This window comes from Zosterops lateralis, assembly GCF_965231275.1.
Source record: "Zosterops lateralis genome assembly, chromosome: 1".
In the NCBI taxonomy this organism is placed as follows: domain Eukaryota; kingdom Metazoa; phylum Chordata; class Aves; order Passeriformes; family Zosteropidae; genus Zosterops; species Zosterops lateralis.
Window position 1 is genome coordinate 139,803,885 of NC_139762.1, and position 16,372 is coordinate 139,820,256.

Genomic DNA, 16,372 nt, shown 5'->3' on the forward strand with positions numbered 1-16,372 from the left:
GAGGATCTCTGACCAGATTTCCCCAGAAAAGGCAAGAATCCACTAGACCAGGTTGCTCAGAGCCCCATCCAGCCTGGCCTTGAACACTTCCAGAGACAGTGAGTCCAAAACTTCTCTGGGCAACTGTGTCAGTTCCTTACCACTCTCACAGTAAAGGTTTTCTTCCTAATGCCTAACATAAATATCTCCTCTTCTGATTTAAAACTGCTCCCCCTTGACTTGTCACTATTTACCCATGTAAAAAGTCTTTGCCTCTCTTTTTTATAAGCTGCTTTTATAGGTAATAGAAGACCAAAATTACTCCAATTTGAAGCTTCCTCTTTTCCAGGCTGAACAAGCCAAAACCTTTCATCTGGAGAGACAGAGCTGGAGAGAGGAGAGGAAAGGGAGGAAATCAGTTTTGTTTGGGACATGGAGATTCCCATGCAGTGAGACATAGTTACAAATAAGACTACAAAAGAGAAGTTCCTTTTCTACTGTAGACCACAAAGCCACGTGGTTATTGCACATGGATGCATCTTGTTCACTTCTCATAGTCACTGCAAAGGAGAAATGACAGGCAGAACAGCATGACTAAAACATCAATGCCTCAAAAGAATACTTATGCTAATAAAAGTCAGATAATTTTCACAGACAAATTAATTTGATCTAGTACACAAATAAATCCTCCTGGCAGTCAAATGTACGAGCATTTTGTCTCCAAGAACGTGCTGGGCGAGCAAGTCACCAGCTCTCTGTGCAGTGCTGTAGAAGATTTCAGGTTTGGTTCTAAGAAGTAACCACACTTGTGAGAAACTCAGTAGGTCACTGGGATCTTTGGCCCTGGTGACATTATGTGTGAAAACCCACCCACTCTCCTCAGCTGCTCTGAGCAAAGAGCTGCATTCACAGCTGCTGGGTGCAAACCCTGGGCCCCTCTCTGCTAAATGCAGAGGAGATCCTTGCACTGACCTCTCAGGAGACCTGACAACTCTACATAAAATGCCTGATTTTAGTGCAGCCAAAGCTAGAGAACAGAAACTCTACATTGGAAGAGTAGGGCGTGACTTTGAACTCAGCTTTAACCTCTCTGTGTCTGCAGAACATGAATGGTGACAATGCTTTTGCTACAAGGAGCAAACTCTGAAGACTGTGAGCTGCCCAGACTATGGAGGAACGTGCAGCTGCCAGGGAGAAGGCAATGAAGGCAGGTGAGGGAGGTCCCAGGAGTTCCCTATGAAGGTATCAGTATGGATAGGGAGAGGTGACAAACCCAGAGCTGCTACAAGGGCTATAACCTCAGGGCTTTGCTGGTACTGCACCTGGGAAGAACAAATTTCTGTCCACTCACCCATAGAAATATCCTTATTCAGGTTTTAGCATATGAATTTTTATGAATATGATTTTCAGATGTGTCTGGAAGAGTTCAGATCTGGTGGGGCACCACAGCTGAGCACCGTCAAGAGTTCTGCTTTAGAAAAAAAGGGTTTCTCCATTTTTGTTCACATAAGGGAAACAATGATCTGGCAGCCAGCAAATTCCACAGGCAGGATATGCCTGTTGTTCCAGTAGCAGAGGTTTTACTCAGGATGGCACAGTCAGATGCAATCAGGTCCTCACCAGTGGGTATGGTATCACCAATGCCATGTTAAACCAGCACACCAGCAATTAAATAAGGTATGATAGCCCCAATGCCATCTATTAAACAGTGTGCAAACCAAGAATGAAAACAGGCACAGTGAAGATTTTGTTCTGGTACGAAGGGCTGAAACACCCCTGGAATGTAATTTATCCCAATCTGAGGTCTACTAGACATTTTCTTATCTCATGCACTAAAATTTCTCTCTACAGAATTCTGGTACATTGGGTTTCTGCTGGTGCTCTTGCAAGGGAATTTAATGGTTTCAATTATTGTGGATTAAACCTAGAAGATGTAATGATTTCCCCTCCACAAAAACAAGACAAATCAGAGATTGTGAAGGACAGCAGCTGTTTTCACCAACAGCAAGAGGAAATCCTGTTCCTTTTGAATGAAGTGTTAAGCTACTGCAGGATGTGTAATGTGTGGGGATGTGCAAAAAGAAGAAGAAGAAGGATGCTCTGGATAGAGAAGGTAAGAAATTCCGTTTAAGGAGAGAAACTGGTGATGCTGAAGCAACATAACTGCAAGATCTGAAGGGTTAAACTGTGTGTTTACAGAGCCATCCAGTAGGAAACACAGCTGTATCAACAGGAAGAGGAATCCTGAGTCAGGATTGCATTTTTAAACTTGTCCTTTTCTTTCTCAAACCTACCAAGGAGATTAACAGTGGAGATTTATAACAAGAAAAGAAAGACCTCAAGTGTGCAAACTCTGTAGCAGCAAAGGACAGAGAGGGGAGAAGGCAGATTCTAATGTGCTGGCACAGCACTTATCAGCTGTAGCATCCACTTTCCAGCCCACCATGAAGACATAAAGCCTATTCAAGGCCCAAGGAAGTCTCACATGATGGGAATTTACTGACATGAGGATGACTGACAGGCCCTTGGGTCAAGCTTGAGCCAGAAGCATCCAAAGGGGTATGGACCAGACCTCTGTGACTGTCCATCTCTCAGCATACAGCCCCACATTTTGCCTGGTCTCCAGGCTACTTTTCTCCCCTCTCCCCTACTCTCTGTGGTTGAATAGCCTCAAGAAGTTATAATTTCAATCCCCTATTTCTCAATTCCTTCAGCCAAGCTCTGAGCCTCAGGGGAGTGTCCAACTCTCACTGGTTTCAATATAAAACTCAGACACAAAGTAGAGAAAAATAAAGAGATGTTAGAACATTGGTGTGGATCTGTCTCAGGTCTCTGACCCTACACAGAGCTCCCATTAGCTTTCCAAGAAAACAGTTGAATTCAGCATTTTAATTGTAATACAAAAGGACTTTTCTTCCTGTTCCCTCTCTTCCCCCACCCCCAATTTCTGAAACAGTTCATCAGGTCTCTACAAATATGGCAGGAAGGGCATTTGCATTTTTATCAGAAGGTGAGTTAAAAACTGCAAATTTTGTTACACAGCACTTGGACTGTCTTTCCTACTCAGTCTCTTTTATTAGAAAAAAACAAACCACAGACACACAAGCAAGCCAACCTGTTGCAAAGATACTGATGCAAAATGAGAAGGAAAAACATTATGTTTTTCCAAATATACTCATTTTGCGAGCCAAGTACTAATAATTTCAAGTCTGTTACAAACTGGTGGTTGGGGGGAGTTTAAGGCTGACCTTTAGGGATCAGAGTCACACTCCCCATGTTCACAGAGCCCACAACCATTAATACCCCAGGTCAGAAGAGAAAACAGATACTGCCTGCTTGGTAGTAGTGATGGAGAGAGGATGCCTGGGTTTCACATTCACTCTGCTACATTTTAACCTTATTTTCAATCATTAAGAGGGATTTAAATCTGTATCCTCTTTGTTTGGGGGTTTTATTTCACGTAATTATTCAGGGTAAATAGTGATGTATCATTTAATGCTATAGATTTTAATAGCACGGAATAATCCTCATAGATTGACCAAAAAACAAACAAACAAAACCCAAAACCAACCAACCAACCAACCAAACAAACAAACAAACAAACAAAACCACCAAAATAATAACTTTCTTAGACTTTAATAGCATCAAAGGGAAATAGGATGATCAGAAAATATTATGATCTTTAAAAAATACCAAAAAAGCACCTGGGATTTCCACAGGCAGAGGCTGAAAATCCAGGGCAGCTGCCAGGAGGCAGCAGGTATGTTCATAACATTAAGATCATTTGGAATGTCTGCTATTCAAATATCTCAGAAAGATTTATTCAATGTTCGTGAGAAGGCAAGAAAAAAATGGTTTTGTTCCAAAACACTGCTTCCCTCAGCAGTGAACTGGGGTTCATGAGGAAGTTCCCATCAACAGATGTTCTGAGATCATCTCTGCATCTCAGGTTTAAGGGAAATCTCTTTTTAATTGTTTGGCTACTTGATAGCATTCTTTAAAGGAAACCTTGAATTCAAAATTTTCACCTTGATGTTTTCTCAGATTTGTAAAGTTTCTTTACTTTGTCATGGGCAATTTCTCCACATCTGGTCCGTGTTGGTCTGGATTTCCATAGAGCTCACATTTAAAATTCAACAGACCTGGAATGGGAGAGTTCCTTCTCTTGGCTGCTAGCTCATGGCCAGGGAAAGAATTCTTTCCCTTTCCGAAAATCAGCAGCACTTGGCTGAGACTATTTGGCATGAGAGGCTTGGATAGAGCTGGTTAAGCCCTCGTGTCAGCTCACAGGGCCACTGCATTGTGACAGCTCTGTATTGTGTTTGCTCCTACCCTGGAGCCCACAGCAAGGTGAGGCCACTTGGGGCTCTGGGTGACCAGGCTCCAAGGTCACTAACTGGGGTTTTTCTTGGCAGCCCCGGACTGTGGCCACGGGATGTAAAGGACAGGACAGGACAACACCACGGGGCTCTCTCAGCCGCGTCCTGGCTGCCCAGAGCAGCAGTTGAGCAGAGCATCCAGGATGAGAAGCCAGCAGGGAGACACAGCCAAAGGGAGCTTGGAGAGAAGATCACCTGGACAAGTCTCTCACTGAGGCCTGGGAGATGGGGTGAGCCACACAATTTTTTCTAAGGGATTTTTTTTTTTTCTTTTTAGTGAGAACTGCTCTGGAGGAGCAGTCAGCAGAGTGATGGCTACAGGCAGCATCTTGTCCCATGTGCTATGAAAGAGAAGAGAGTGGGGGTGATGAGACCCTGAGCAGGGAGAACAGGCTGTTCCTGAAGATCTGGCCTGGAAACAGTAAAAATAACAAATTTGTGCCATGGGAATGAGGGGGCTTAGAAGAAGTCAGAGCCAGCTCTTGAGCCATCCTGGGCTTTGCACTACAGACTTTATTCCAGATACACTTAAAGCTCAGACCTTCTTTTAATGCACAACAGAAAGCCCCAAAAAGCAGCTGTACCTTCCCTACTACCCCTAACAAAAACTGACACATTGCAAAAATGGAAGAAAGAAAATAGAGAGAGGCCTTGACTTTTACAAGACTTTGAGGGCAAACCCATAGATTTTGAATTAAATTCAGTTGAAACTACAAGGAAAAGAGAACATTTCCTGGCACAAATTCACTAAGGAAAAAAGAAAAGGAGTGAAAATATAAATATAGAAAAAGGATTAATTGAGCGGGAGAATTAATCCCCTGGATCCCAAGGTCAGTGGAAACAGAATTGAAATTCAGAGCTTTGGTAAAAAGAGATGTCAGAGAATGAACCTAAAAACATGACAAGAATTAAATATGAAGGCTGGTAAACTTAAAGGTGTCAGCTCTCCAACTCAGAATGTACACACATTACATGCACAAGCAAGAAGACTGTGTCGCATTCTGTTTCTAGGAGGGATTACTCATAGTGGAAAGAAGCAACTTTAATGAGGGTGATATTATGAAATGATCCTGTTTTCATCTGGGGTCCCAGAGGTGAAATGACTGTCCCAAAGGCAGACAGGATATCTGTGTCAGAGCCAGAAATAGCAATTATTCTTGTTCCTACACTGTAACCATACCATGATCCCTCCTCCTACACACAGCTAATGAACTAAGTCACTGAGTTCTTACTGGATGCAAAAAAGAAATTGTTCCACTGAGCTGCCTCTCAGGTGCTGCCAGCTCAGCAAAGCCAGCTCCTTAGTGTTTGCCTTTCAACCCTCACATGCACCTGATGCCTGCAAAAGGGCAGAACTCTTTCACCTCGCCAGCACCTTCAAATCCCACACATCAGTGGTGATCAGCAGTTTATAGCTTGATGGATCTATGCAAAGTGATGAAATGCATCTTTCACACATGATTCCCTCTTGCTTGCAGGCAGCTCTGATACTGCTGGGGCCCAGAGCTAAACCAAACAGGTGACAAAATCCCTGTTTCTGATCCAGAGACCTGCTGGCACTCTGAATGGCATAACACAGAACAAAACAAAGCAAAACAAAACAGAACTTGGCTCAGGCCAGGGCGCTACTGCCACTTCCCCATCCCAAACAACGCCAGCCTGCACAGTGGCAACATCCCAGCCCTTAAACAGTTAACGTTGCTGTTTCCACCCATAGAGGAGGACACCAGCTGTGTGCTTGGTCTCTGGGAGGATAAAAATGAATTGCTAATTACGTGGTTTGGTGTCCCAGAGCCCCGACACGAGAGGGCAGTGTTGGTGCACGAATGATGCTCCCCAGCAGACCTGCACTGAGGCCGGCTCCTCCCGAGCATTCCCCGGGCCGAGGATGCTCCACGGACACCGTGTGCACCAGAAAAATCAGTTTTTGAGAAGCGTATGGGGAGGGGGCGGGAGGTGTTAAGCCGGGATATTTATATCCCGTCAGAAGTAGTTTTTCTAAGGAAGTTTCCCTTGTATGGTAGAGGGTGAACAATGAAACCTCGATCAACTCCTTTAGAGTCATCTAGTCACACAGGAAAAAAAAACTAAATTATTTAATAATTGCTCTATAAAATGCTACAGTTATTGAGGATGCAGAGGTTTTGAAGGGATCTCAACTTTGCTGCTGTATTATCAATTTACTCCTCTAATCAAATACTCCAGCCTCTCAGATGATCTTCTGGCAAGCATTTTAATATAGCTGGGACAGGGAGAGACAGTGAAAAAGATGGCACAAACATCTCCTTAAGTCTCTGTATGGTATGAATGGAAAAACTGACACAGACTAAAAAAATACAAAGGTAGTGGGGGTGCATATATATGTACCATATATATATGTATATACATGCACACATATAAGCCACACAGAATTAAACATATCCTCTTTAAAAAGCAGAAACGTCTTATTTGAGCCTGAAATTAGGCATTTAATGCGTTGTTCCACCACAAACCCAGGAGTTCATCCACACCCAGCTTTGGTGGGCAAGGAATTCACCAGCCTCTATAATCAGGATCACTCCACTTCTGTGGAGAACCCCAGAGCACTGAGCAAAATGAGCACAGGTTTTGGTGCAAAAACTGGAAATAAAAGTCAAGCAACCTCCAGAATTCCACTGTCTATGACCCCTTTGTCAGGCTCATGGACTGCTGTGCCTCATAGAAATGTTTGAATAAATGTAATTTTAAAAATGTACCCTTGGGACTCTACTAGAACAGTGAAAATTCATAGTGAACAGTCTCCATAAATGAATTGCAGTGTTAAATAGCAGGGATGTCATTTTATATTTAACTACTAGGGTCAAAAGTGGAAATAAAACTCACAGAAAGGAGCCAAATGATTTTGCCCTCATTCTCTTACATCAGTGTTTATCAGCCCACACACAGATGCTGTGGGTATGATCCAGTCCTGTAAATCCAAGATCCAGCAGGAAATATTACCAGCAGTACTTATTAGTAAATCACCTGCTGAATGACCCAACTAGTTAATGAAACCTGGATCTTTTCCTAGTTATTGTTTTCCACCCTTTTCTTCCCCCCTCATTAAAATGTAACTAAAGAGTTTTATAGTGTAATCCACTTGCAGATCCTTAGCATTGGCTGCAGGTTTTGTGGTTTGGTCCTTCCTTGCTAAACAGCTAAAATGACCCAGCTGTCAGTATAAACCCAGGGAACTGGTAGCCTGGGGGCAGCCAGGAACATGTGCCAGCCATTCAGAGGAGAACTTAATTCTCCCCGTATGGATTTCAATGTCTTTGCCTCCTGACCAGCCTAGATACAGAGAGCTCCCTTTGTCACAGCTGGTACAAGTTGGTGATCATGAATGTGAGCTATAGCCTGCTTGGCCATCCCATATACCCAGGAATATACTGGTGGACTTGAAAAAAAAAAACAAAGGGAGGATTTGCAAGTCTAAAAACCTCAGATACAGAGTGGCTCATTTACTCACAGTTGTGGGAATGCCAAGGACACCAGGCACTGCAGTGATAATGGCACAAGGGTGCAGAGCACAGCCAGGAGATGCTATAGGATAGTCATGGCCCTTTCTGGGGAAGTTCCCAGTCTCTCTGCAGAGCCCTGGTATATTATTGTTTGCCCAGTGCAAGAAGGCTGGTCCCTACATGGATAAAACATGTTCACAGAGTCACTGCTTTGGGTGATTAGTGTTATCCCCTAAAGGCATCAAACTGTGGAGCAAAGCAGTGGTCCATTTTTTTCACTCTATTCTTCTTTTCACAGGCCAAGGATATGTGTGTGGAGGAGAGGAAACTTCAGCAAGAGAAAAAAACAACCCCTACCCATCCTGCTATCATTTGTAACTCAAAAAGCTTCAGTAAAAAAACAACAACAACAACAACAAAAGCCTGATGGTAGTGTGGAAAACTGGTGAAGCATGGAAAGAATCAAAACTTTTAAGCCACTCAGAAATTAAAGTGTAAGTTACATTTACAAATTCTAGAAAAGGGAAAGTGCAACAGTTCATGCACTTATAAATTATTGCTACCTTCTAATGAAAATAAAAAAAGAAGTGTCTAATAATGATAGTCTGTGAGTCATTCAGAGCAATTTTGGTCAAAGCTGTGAAGTCTGTGTGGGCTGCACTGTTCCTGGTGGCATATAGGTGATTTTCTGTCAGGTATTGTGCAGAATTACAAAGCTGGTTACTACTCCTGACATTACTGTGCTCTGTTCCTTATATACAGATACTGCAAGTGTGCCAGGGGTAATGGTTTTAAACTGAAGGAGGGTCAATTTGGATTAGACATAAGGAAGGTTTTTGGAGAGATGGTTGAACCCTGGCACTGATTATCCAGAAATGAGGTGGATGTTCCATCCCTGAAAACACTGAAGGTCAGGTTGGAGGGCTCTGAGCAACCTGGTTGAGTTGAAGATGCCCCTGCCCATTGCAGCAGGGTTGGACAGTATAACCTTTGAAAGTCCTGTCCAGCCCAAACCATTCTGTAATTCTATGACTACACATGATATCTACATATTTCTGAATCTAATGTAAATATTAACTGAGTCAAGTTACATAGTTTCATGTTAGAGATGTAATAATAAAATCAATCCATCATATCTACCTGAAAACCTGTTACTGGAGATTATTTCAATATGTTTGGAAGGAAAAGGGCAAGTTTATTTTGAGTAGAAGGAGTTTGTTTCAGCTCTAATCAAAAGGTATGAAAGCAGCCAAACACTACAGGTACTGTGAGTTCTGGACATCTGAGTGTCAGTGAAATGCTGGACAAAGAGATCTTACTGTGCCTTTCCATCACCATGTATGAGGTAATTTTTTCTAGGAAATGCTGTGAATTTGCAAGGCTGGACCTTATCATAGCATAAAGTCCATTTTGCAGTGCTGGAATTGCTCTGTGACAGCAAAGACTTAACTGTGCAGGTGACTCATAACCCTCCGTAGATGAGCCCCAATTATTTCTGCAAATACCTCTCAGGTTTCCTTTTGGGCTCATTGCACACCATCCTGGATTTCATGAAACTTGGCCTTCCAACTCGCTCATCTCTCCTTTGCTTTACAGACTAAGTGGAATGACAGACCCAGACTAATAAACTAACAAAATATAAGAACAGAAGATAATAAAACAGAAGAACAACGTGGGAGCTATTGAGAAAGAGAAGAGGAACTGAGATGACCACACAGTCCTGGAATGCATTACCAACCCGAGTATTAGAAATTCATTATTTGAGTTGTGCCACAAAGCTCAGCTTAAGTGTTATCTTCTTCCACAGCTGTTTCAGCCTAAAGGCTCTCCTTTCCTTCCCCAACCACAAGGATATTTACTATGTGGGACAGAGCCGGTGGTTGGTGCTCCCAGAGGAAAAAATGCCTGTTTCCCTTTTACTTTCCCACACCTAGCCCAGATGCAAGGATTACAAAGCCCAGCAGCAGTCTGTGAGAAGATACAAGGGATTAAAAGGATTTCAGAAGCTTCACCCAGGATGCCAGAACACACACAAGGTTTCAGCATGGATGAAATAAATAACAGAGCACCAGCAGAGGTACAACTCAAAACTGGGAGACCATCACAGCTGTAGGAGAACCCATGATCCTCACCCATAGATAGGAAACTCAGAGCAGTACTGGAATATACCTGCACAGAGCTCCTAAAGCAGCAGTCAGAGTCCCTTGACCCTGTAGCACATCTGTAAAAATCAGATCTGTGATCTCCTGTCAACCTGCAGCAATGGGAAGACAAAGACAACTCACCTCAGGATGCAGCAAACCCAGGGTGGCACAACACGTGGAGAGAGAATGATGGGGAAATTGGGTGCTGGAAGACCAGTCCAGCTTGGTGGACATCAGAACACAGAAAGGAAACAAATGGGTAGAATTTCTTTGAGCCTGTCTACTACCAGTCAATGTTTCCACTCAACAGAAAAGGGAAATTGTGTTTTTAAGGTAAGCACCATAAGAATGAGGATTCTTGAACTATATCACACGAAAGCAAAGGGGGAAGCAGGAGGAACAACTTATTCCAGGATACCTACCCAAACCTCCTACTGACAAATCTGAAAGACTGAGTAAAATCTCACCCTTCTTTCTGGCCCACACCATGAGACACTGTCAGGTTTAATATTCAAATGTGTCTTCAGCTGAAGCTGTGAGTGTCCAGCTTTTGCCAGGCCACAGCTGCCAAAGTTCACATACATGATATTATTTCCTGGGTTTATAAACAGCTTCAATTCCAGTCATCCATGAGAGCCAGGGCTGTCCAGACAGGAATGCTCAAGACCCCTCTGGGACACTGAGACATCCAAAAAAAGAGCAGTTCTCAGTAAGCTGAGCCCTGGCAAGATGCTAAAGCAACTCTTAACATCCTAACATGCTTCTGAAGAGGAAAAATGTCCCTTTATGGGTATAGAGGACTTCTGAAATTTTTGACCATAGTACCTGGGGAAGGGAGGAAAAACTAAACATTCATGAGTCTTTGAAAGGACAGACACACAGAATCATCATATAAGTCTCACACTTTTGCTAAAATCCATAGCTATCACTTTTAACTAATGCCTTCTCCTGGAGAAGCCTCACCTGAGGGCAGGACTGCTGCAGTGTGGAATGGGGACAGGACCTGCCCCAGGGGACATAAACAGGCACTGGCACAAAAGTGAGGAGGGTGAGGAAGCCAATCCCTGTCCACAGCTCTGTTGTGGTTGAGGCTGGAAAAGATATTGTTTCACGCTACCAAAGCAAATTCAGACACTTACAGGAGAAATTATGAAAGAAAATGCATCAGGTCCTGCTTCTCTCAGCAGAAACTCTGTGTGTATCTGTGTGTGTGTGTGCACTTAGGAAACATCTTCATCAGAAACAGACTTGGGTGTGGGCTCTGATCCATGTGAAGAGCATTCAGTGCTACCTTCAGGATGTTGCCTGAGCAATGATTTCATCCTGCAAGTGGATGTGTGAGGGGGGGCTGCCAGATGAAAGATCAGCTTTGGGAAGGCCCTGTGCACAGTGCGGCCAATACCCATGGGAGCTACGTCTGCCAGCTTCAAGCCTTTAATTTTCAGAGCTGAATCTTCAGCTGCTAAAACCAGAGCAATTTTGTCACCTACAATTTGTGGAAGTGTAGGATAAGAGCCTTTCTACAGGGAAGTGTATCCAGTCTACCTCTGGTAACCAGATGTTGTCAAGCAAGAGGGAATAGTGGGAAGGTTGGAAGGACAAGGCACAGCAACTTTGAACCTGTGATGCCTGATAATCTCTGCATCATTAGCCAGGGTGCAAACCAGGAGCCTTCTGGTAAGAAGCACTTAACAGGTAAACCTCAGCTCACCCTCCCTGGAAAGGTATGGGATTTTTGCAGGGAAGAATAAAGGTGTCACTTTTATTATTTTTTTCTTTGTGTTTTTTGTTGTGCTTTTTTCGGGTTTTTTGTTTATGTGTGGTCAGAATATGTTTTTTCCTGGAAGAGCCCAAAGAAATGTAATAATTTTTCCTGCTACCAAATCCAAATATTTTAAAGATTAAATTCTTGGCTTTACATCTGTAAGATAAACCTCATACAAGAAGGAAAAAAGAACACATTGTGGTTCTTAACACATAGCCTGTGTTAACTGGCTGTGTGTTAACATAGTAACTGTTATCAGTTACTATATAGTGAAATAGGTGTCTGCAGAGGAGACGGTGCCAAATAAAACTATCTTTGAGCATCTCTCTCATCCTTACCATCCATCAGAGCCAAAAGCTTTGTGTTTGTGTGCCATGGCTGCCATCACATCAGATAAATCAATACCTGCCTACCAGTAGATGTGATGAAGAACAACTTGATTCTTTGCTTTCTTTCTCTATTTGAGAAATCTGCAGGTTTGCATTCACCCTACTATTTTTTATTTTAGATTGTCAGATCCACACAACACCCATTCCTCCGCTTCAAACGTTTTAGAAACCTCCAATGCTGTTCTTCCTACAAAAACTCCTTTACTAACTTTCTATAAAGTACAGAATAGTTTCTTTAATCACCACCCTGGTTTAGGACATTTTGTCCTTTCTGAATAAGTGGTCTCACACTTCTGAGTCATCAGGACTAGAAACTGAAGGTGCTGGCTCTGACTCCTCAATGTGCAACACTGAAAGGAACTAACTCATTCAGTTTTCAAGTCTTTGCTGCAACAATGACTCAGGCACTGAGGAATCTCACTCAGCCTAGTTGAAGAGACTTAGGATCCCATGGTCTCTGTCCTTGTATGTATGTTTAAAAAAAAAAAAATTAAAAAAAAAAAAAAAGTATTTCAAGAAAATTTTCAAAACTTATGCCTAAAATCCCAGCCATGTTTAGTTGTTTGGGGTTTGTTTATTTGTTTGTTTGTTTGTTAGTTTGGTGGTTTTTTTGTGGGTTTTTTTTTTTTTTTTTTTTTTTTGGGGGGGGAGGGGGGTTATTATTATTGTTTTTATTTTTATTTTTTCCCACAAGCCCATCACCTGTGCAGTTTTGCCCTAATAAAAACCCCTGTTGATAAAACTCTTTAAGAACCCAATAACTGCTTGTAGTTTCAGACAGTGCTAGGGGATGCAGAACCTGAAAGCTGTCTTCTGAAATTACTTTGAGTAATTGCCTGACCTTCCTATATTATCTCCTCTGTCTTTCTCCCTGGAATAATATTATATTTAACCCAGAGGGTCAACCCTCTTCTTTCCCAGTGGAAGATCTTTTTCTGTCTATAGTTCTTCCTACGTGTGAAGAGTGACAAGTCTCCAGGAAAACCACAGGGCTTTGCACAATGTGCACAGTGACCTGCCTGGCGCTACCACTCCATAGATGTCTCTGCAGAGCCAGAAAGATCTTTATTACTGCTGTGATTATGCCAGCAAAGAAAAAAACCATGGATGATGAGGTGAGGCAGTGTCAGAGCTTCACCAGGACTCATCTGTTATGACTGTCATGACTTAACTCAAATATCTCATGAGTGGGGTCGCCATGCCAGCTAAATATTCACAGTATCCCAAAATAATTGCCATATTCCTTGTTTCTTCATACAGCACCCTTAATCAGACCAAACTAAGCCTTCTCTGCTCCCAAAAGCCCTTTAAATACTGCATAGGCTAATACTCCCTCCCAGATTCTCTTCCCACCCCCCTCACTGATCAGTGATGTACATATTTTTCATCCCTGTTTCCCCACTCCCTTGTATATGACAAACAAAAACCTGCTTTTCATCAGCCTACCAATCCCCCATCACATCTCAGTTTAGGCATGGAGAGGGTCCAGAGAAAGCCAGTTCAATACTGGGGAGAAATTATCCCCACTCAGTGGTTTCTGAGCACAACCTCCCAAGTTCCAGCCCCATGGGTGTGTCCAGGAGGTGACAGTGTCCCTGAATGCTCCAAGGAGCTGCTTCACCTGCTCTGCTCAATGGAGAGCCTGAGCTGGAACTGTTGAGACCCAGAAGATTTTTTTTTTTTTTAGGTTTTTTTTTCATACTGTTTTGAACTCTTTTTAGATACTCTTTAAACCAAACATAGCAATATCTGGATTGCAGTCACTTGCCTTCCCCCTCAGGAAACATGCACTCACACAGATTTTCATGCCACAGCAGGTTTTTTACAAAAATCTTCGATACCAAGGGAACCCAGGACAACCACTGCACAATTTACAAGGCTCACACAGATCTCCCCTAGTGACAGTGTTTGGGGGGTAGGGGGCACCTCCCTCTGTTTGATTTTTTTCCTGGCTGAGAGGTACCAGCTGCGGTAAGAACCAACTTCCCGCAGGAGCGTTAAGATGTGCGGTTTGTTTGCCGTCACTTTTGTGGCGTGTTTTATTTTACAGAAGAGCCCCTGTTATCAGCATCCACGCAGGACTTATCTCGGTGCCATCAGCTGTCACCCAGGTGTGCCTGCTGTGCCGCTTTCCTGCTTTAAAGCGCCGCTGTATCCCACGAAAGGCGAGCCAGCCCCTGATGGCAGCAGCCCCTGCCACGCTGTGCAGAGCTGTTGATGTCACCCCGCTCCGAGCGCAGGGATGCTCAGGCACAGCTCACCCGTGTCTGCCTGCTGGAACACCCCACCTCAAGCTGGGCGGCCCAGAGGATGTCTCTAACATCCCACTCACTCCCAGGGTCCCCGAGGCTCCCCGAGCCCAGGGTACAGAGCTGGCTTAGGGACGGGGACAGGGGACCGCTCGCCCTCCGAGGTCCGGGGCTGCTCCTGCCGTCGGACCTCCCCACTTCCCACGGCTGCTCCCAGCCCGGCCCTCTCGCCCGGGAATTCCACCCGAGCTGCGAGCACCCACCGGGAAAAGCAAAGCAAAAAACTCCGGCAACCTTCGGGGAAGAAGCGGCTTCCCCAGACCGGTTTTTCCAAAGCGGGGAGGGAGGAAAGCGGCTGTTCCTGCGCGGAGCAGCAGCTCCAAGAGCTCGGGACGGGGATCAAAGCCTCCTCCCTGGCCGGCCCCAGGGCAGGGGAGGGAGGGAGCGGCTCCACCTGCGGGAGCGGCCGGCGGCACCTCCGGGACCCGCTCCCGGTCCCGTTTCCGTCACGGCTCCGCCAGCCCGGTACCGGCACCGGGACCGCCTCGTCTCGGCAGCCCTGGGCACCGCCGCCCGTCGGGAACCTGCCCTGGCCCCTCCTCACCGGTGCCCTGACAGCCTCCAGGCAGCACTGGGGGATCTCCTCATCCTTCTTGTGCTCCCTGGCACAAATAGTAACAATACAAAGGAAAACAAACAAACAAACCCTACAGTTTTCTGTGCTGATTCACCTGGATGCTGAGAAGAGCTCAACTCTGAGACACTTCTGCATCTCCTCTCCTCTCCTCTCCTCTCCTCTCCTCTCCTCTCCTCTCCTCTCCTCTCCTCTCCTCTCCTCTCCTCTCCTCTCCTCTCCTCTCCTCTCCTCTCCTCTCCCCTCCTGCTCTCACACCTCCCACCTCCCCAAACCCTTCCCGTGCCCACCTTCCCGCAGGCACCGCACTCGGCTCTCCCAGCCCACCCCGCACTAAACCCAAGCGTGTTTGGAGGGTCTCCCCGACAGTTTCCAAACTCACCTGCACAATGCTGCTTGCTGCTAGAATCCAGGGCAAAAGCCACCTCATCCCTGGAAGCCGGGATTAAATACATTTGATTGAACCCAGATTTAGAGCCGTTTTGAACAAAAACACCACTTTGGGGAATACAGAGCAATCCTGAACTGGCAACCTAGCCCAGGCACTCTGCCTTTTTCTCTTGGCTCTTTGGGGATTTTATTAAAGACAGATCTGACGTCACGGTGAAGGACAAGCCCTGCATTTTTCCTCTGGAGAAACTTTTCCTGCCTTCACTTCTTCATTTTTGTGTGTGGTGTTGTCCCACCTCCTGCATTTCAGTGCATCGCCGTGAGCCAAAGGGCTCTTAAAGGGAAAGCTGCAGCGCGGGGCTCCGACACGCTGCGATTTTAGCACAGCTCCGAAAGGCTCAGAGCTCACCCTTCCTCTTGCTGAAGGCGTTCAGACTCTTGTGATGTAGCTAGTACAGCAAGAAACGTTTGATCTGGCTTTGCTGGTTGCAATCAATGACGTGACACGTATACAATTGTTCACAGATGTTTGATTTGTTTGATTTTTAAAAAGAGTGGCTTCATTTGAAGAGCAAAAGGACATTTGTCCCACACACCCTGTGGGAGGCAGAGTGATGATTCCTTTGGGTCTCCCCTCTTTACAGAGCAACCCTGGATCACACGATCCCCTGCCGTGCTGCACATCTCTTCCATGATTTCAATGTTAGTGATGTGCATCAGCCCTGGGCCCAGTTACACTTCCCTGCTGTGCCAGCACTGGGCATGACAAATATTGTCCAGGTATATGGGAGTGCAAACCCCACCCTGGACTCAAACCTCACCCCAAACTCTCTGATCACCTGTGTCCCTGCTAATGTATACTCTGATTTTAGCTGACAAATATCTGAGGTATTTTTTTCTCCTTTTACTTAGGCACAGGTAAAGGTTTTTCCCCAGCCATTCTAAATCTGAATTTGAAAGAGTT

General features: G+C 44.7%; 1 protein-coding gene across 1 annotated transcript in view; it reads right to left on the bottom strand.

Annotated features, from left to right (window-relative positions):
- CCN4 (cellular communication network factor 4) overlaps positions 1-15,630 on the bottom strand; it is a 35,553-nt gene extending 19,923 nt beyond the window's left edge. The window contains exon 1 of the mRNA XM_083856133.1: positions 15,401-15,630. Coding sequence (XP_083712259.1) covers positions 15,401-15,448 — 48 coding nt within the window. The 5' untranslated portion in view covers positions 15,449-15,630. The remainder of the gene's footprint in view (positions 1-15,400) is intronic.
- Positions 15,631-16,372: the final 742 nt, after the last annotated feature.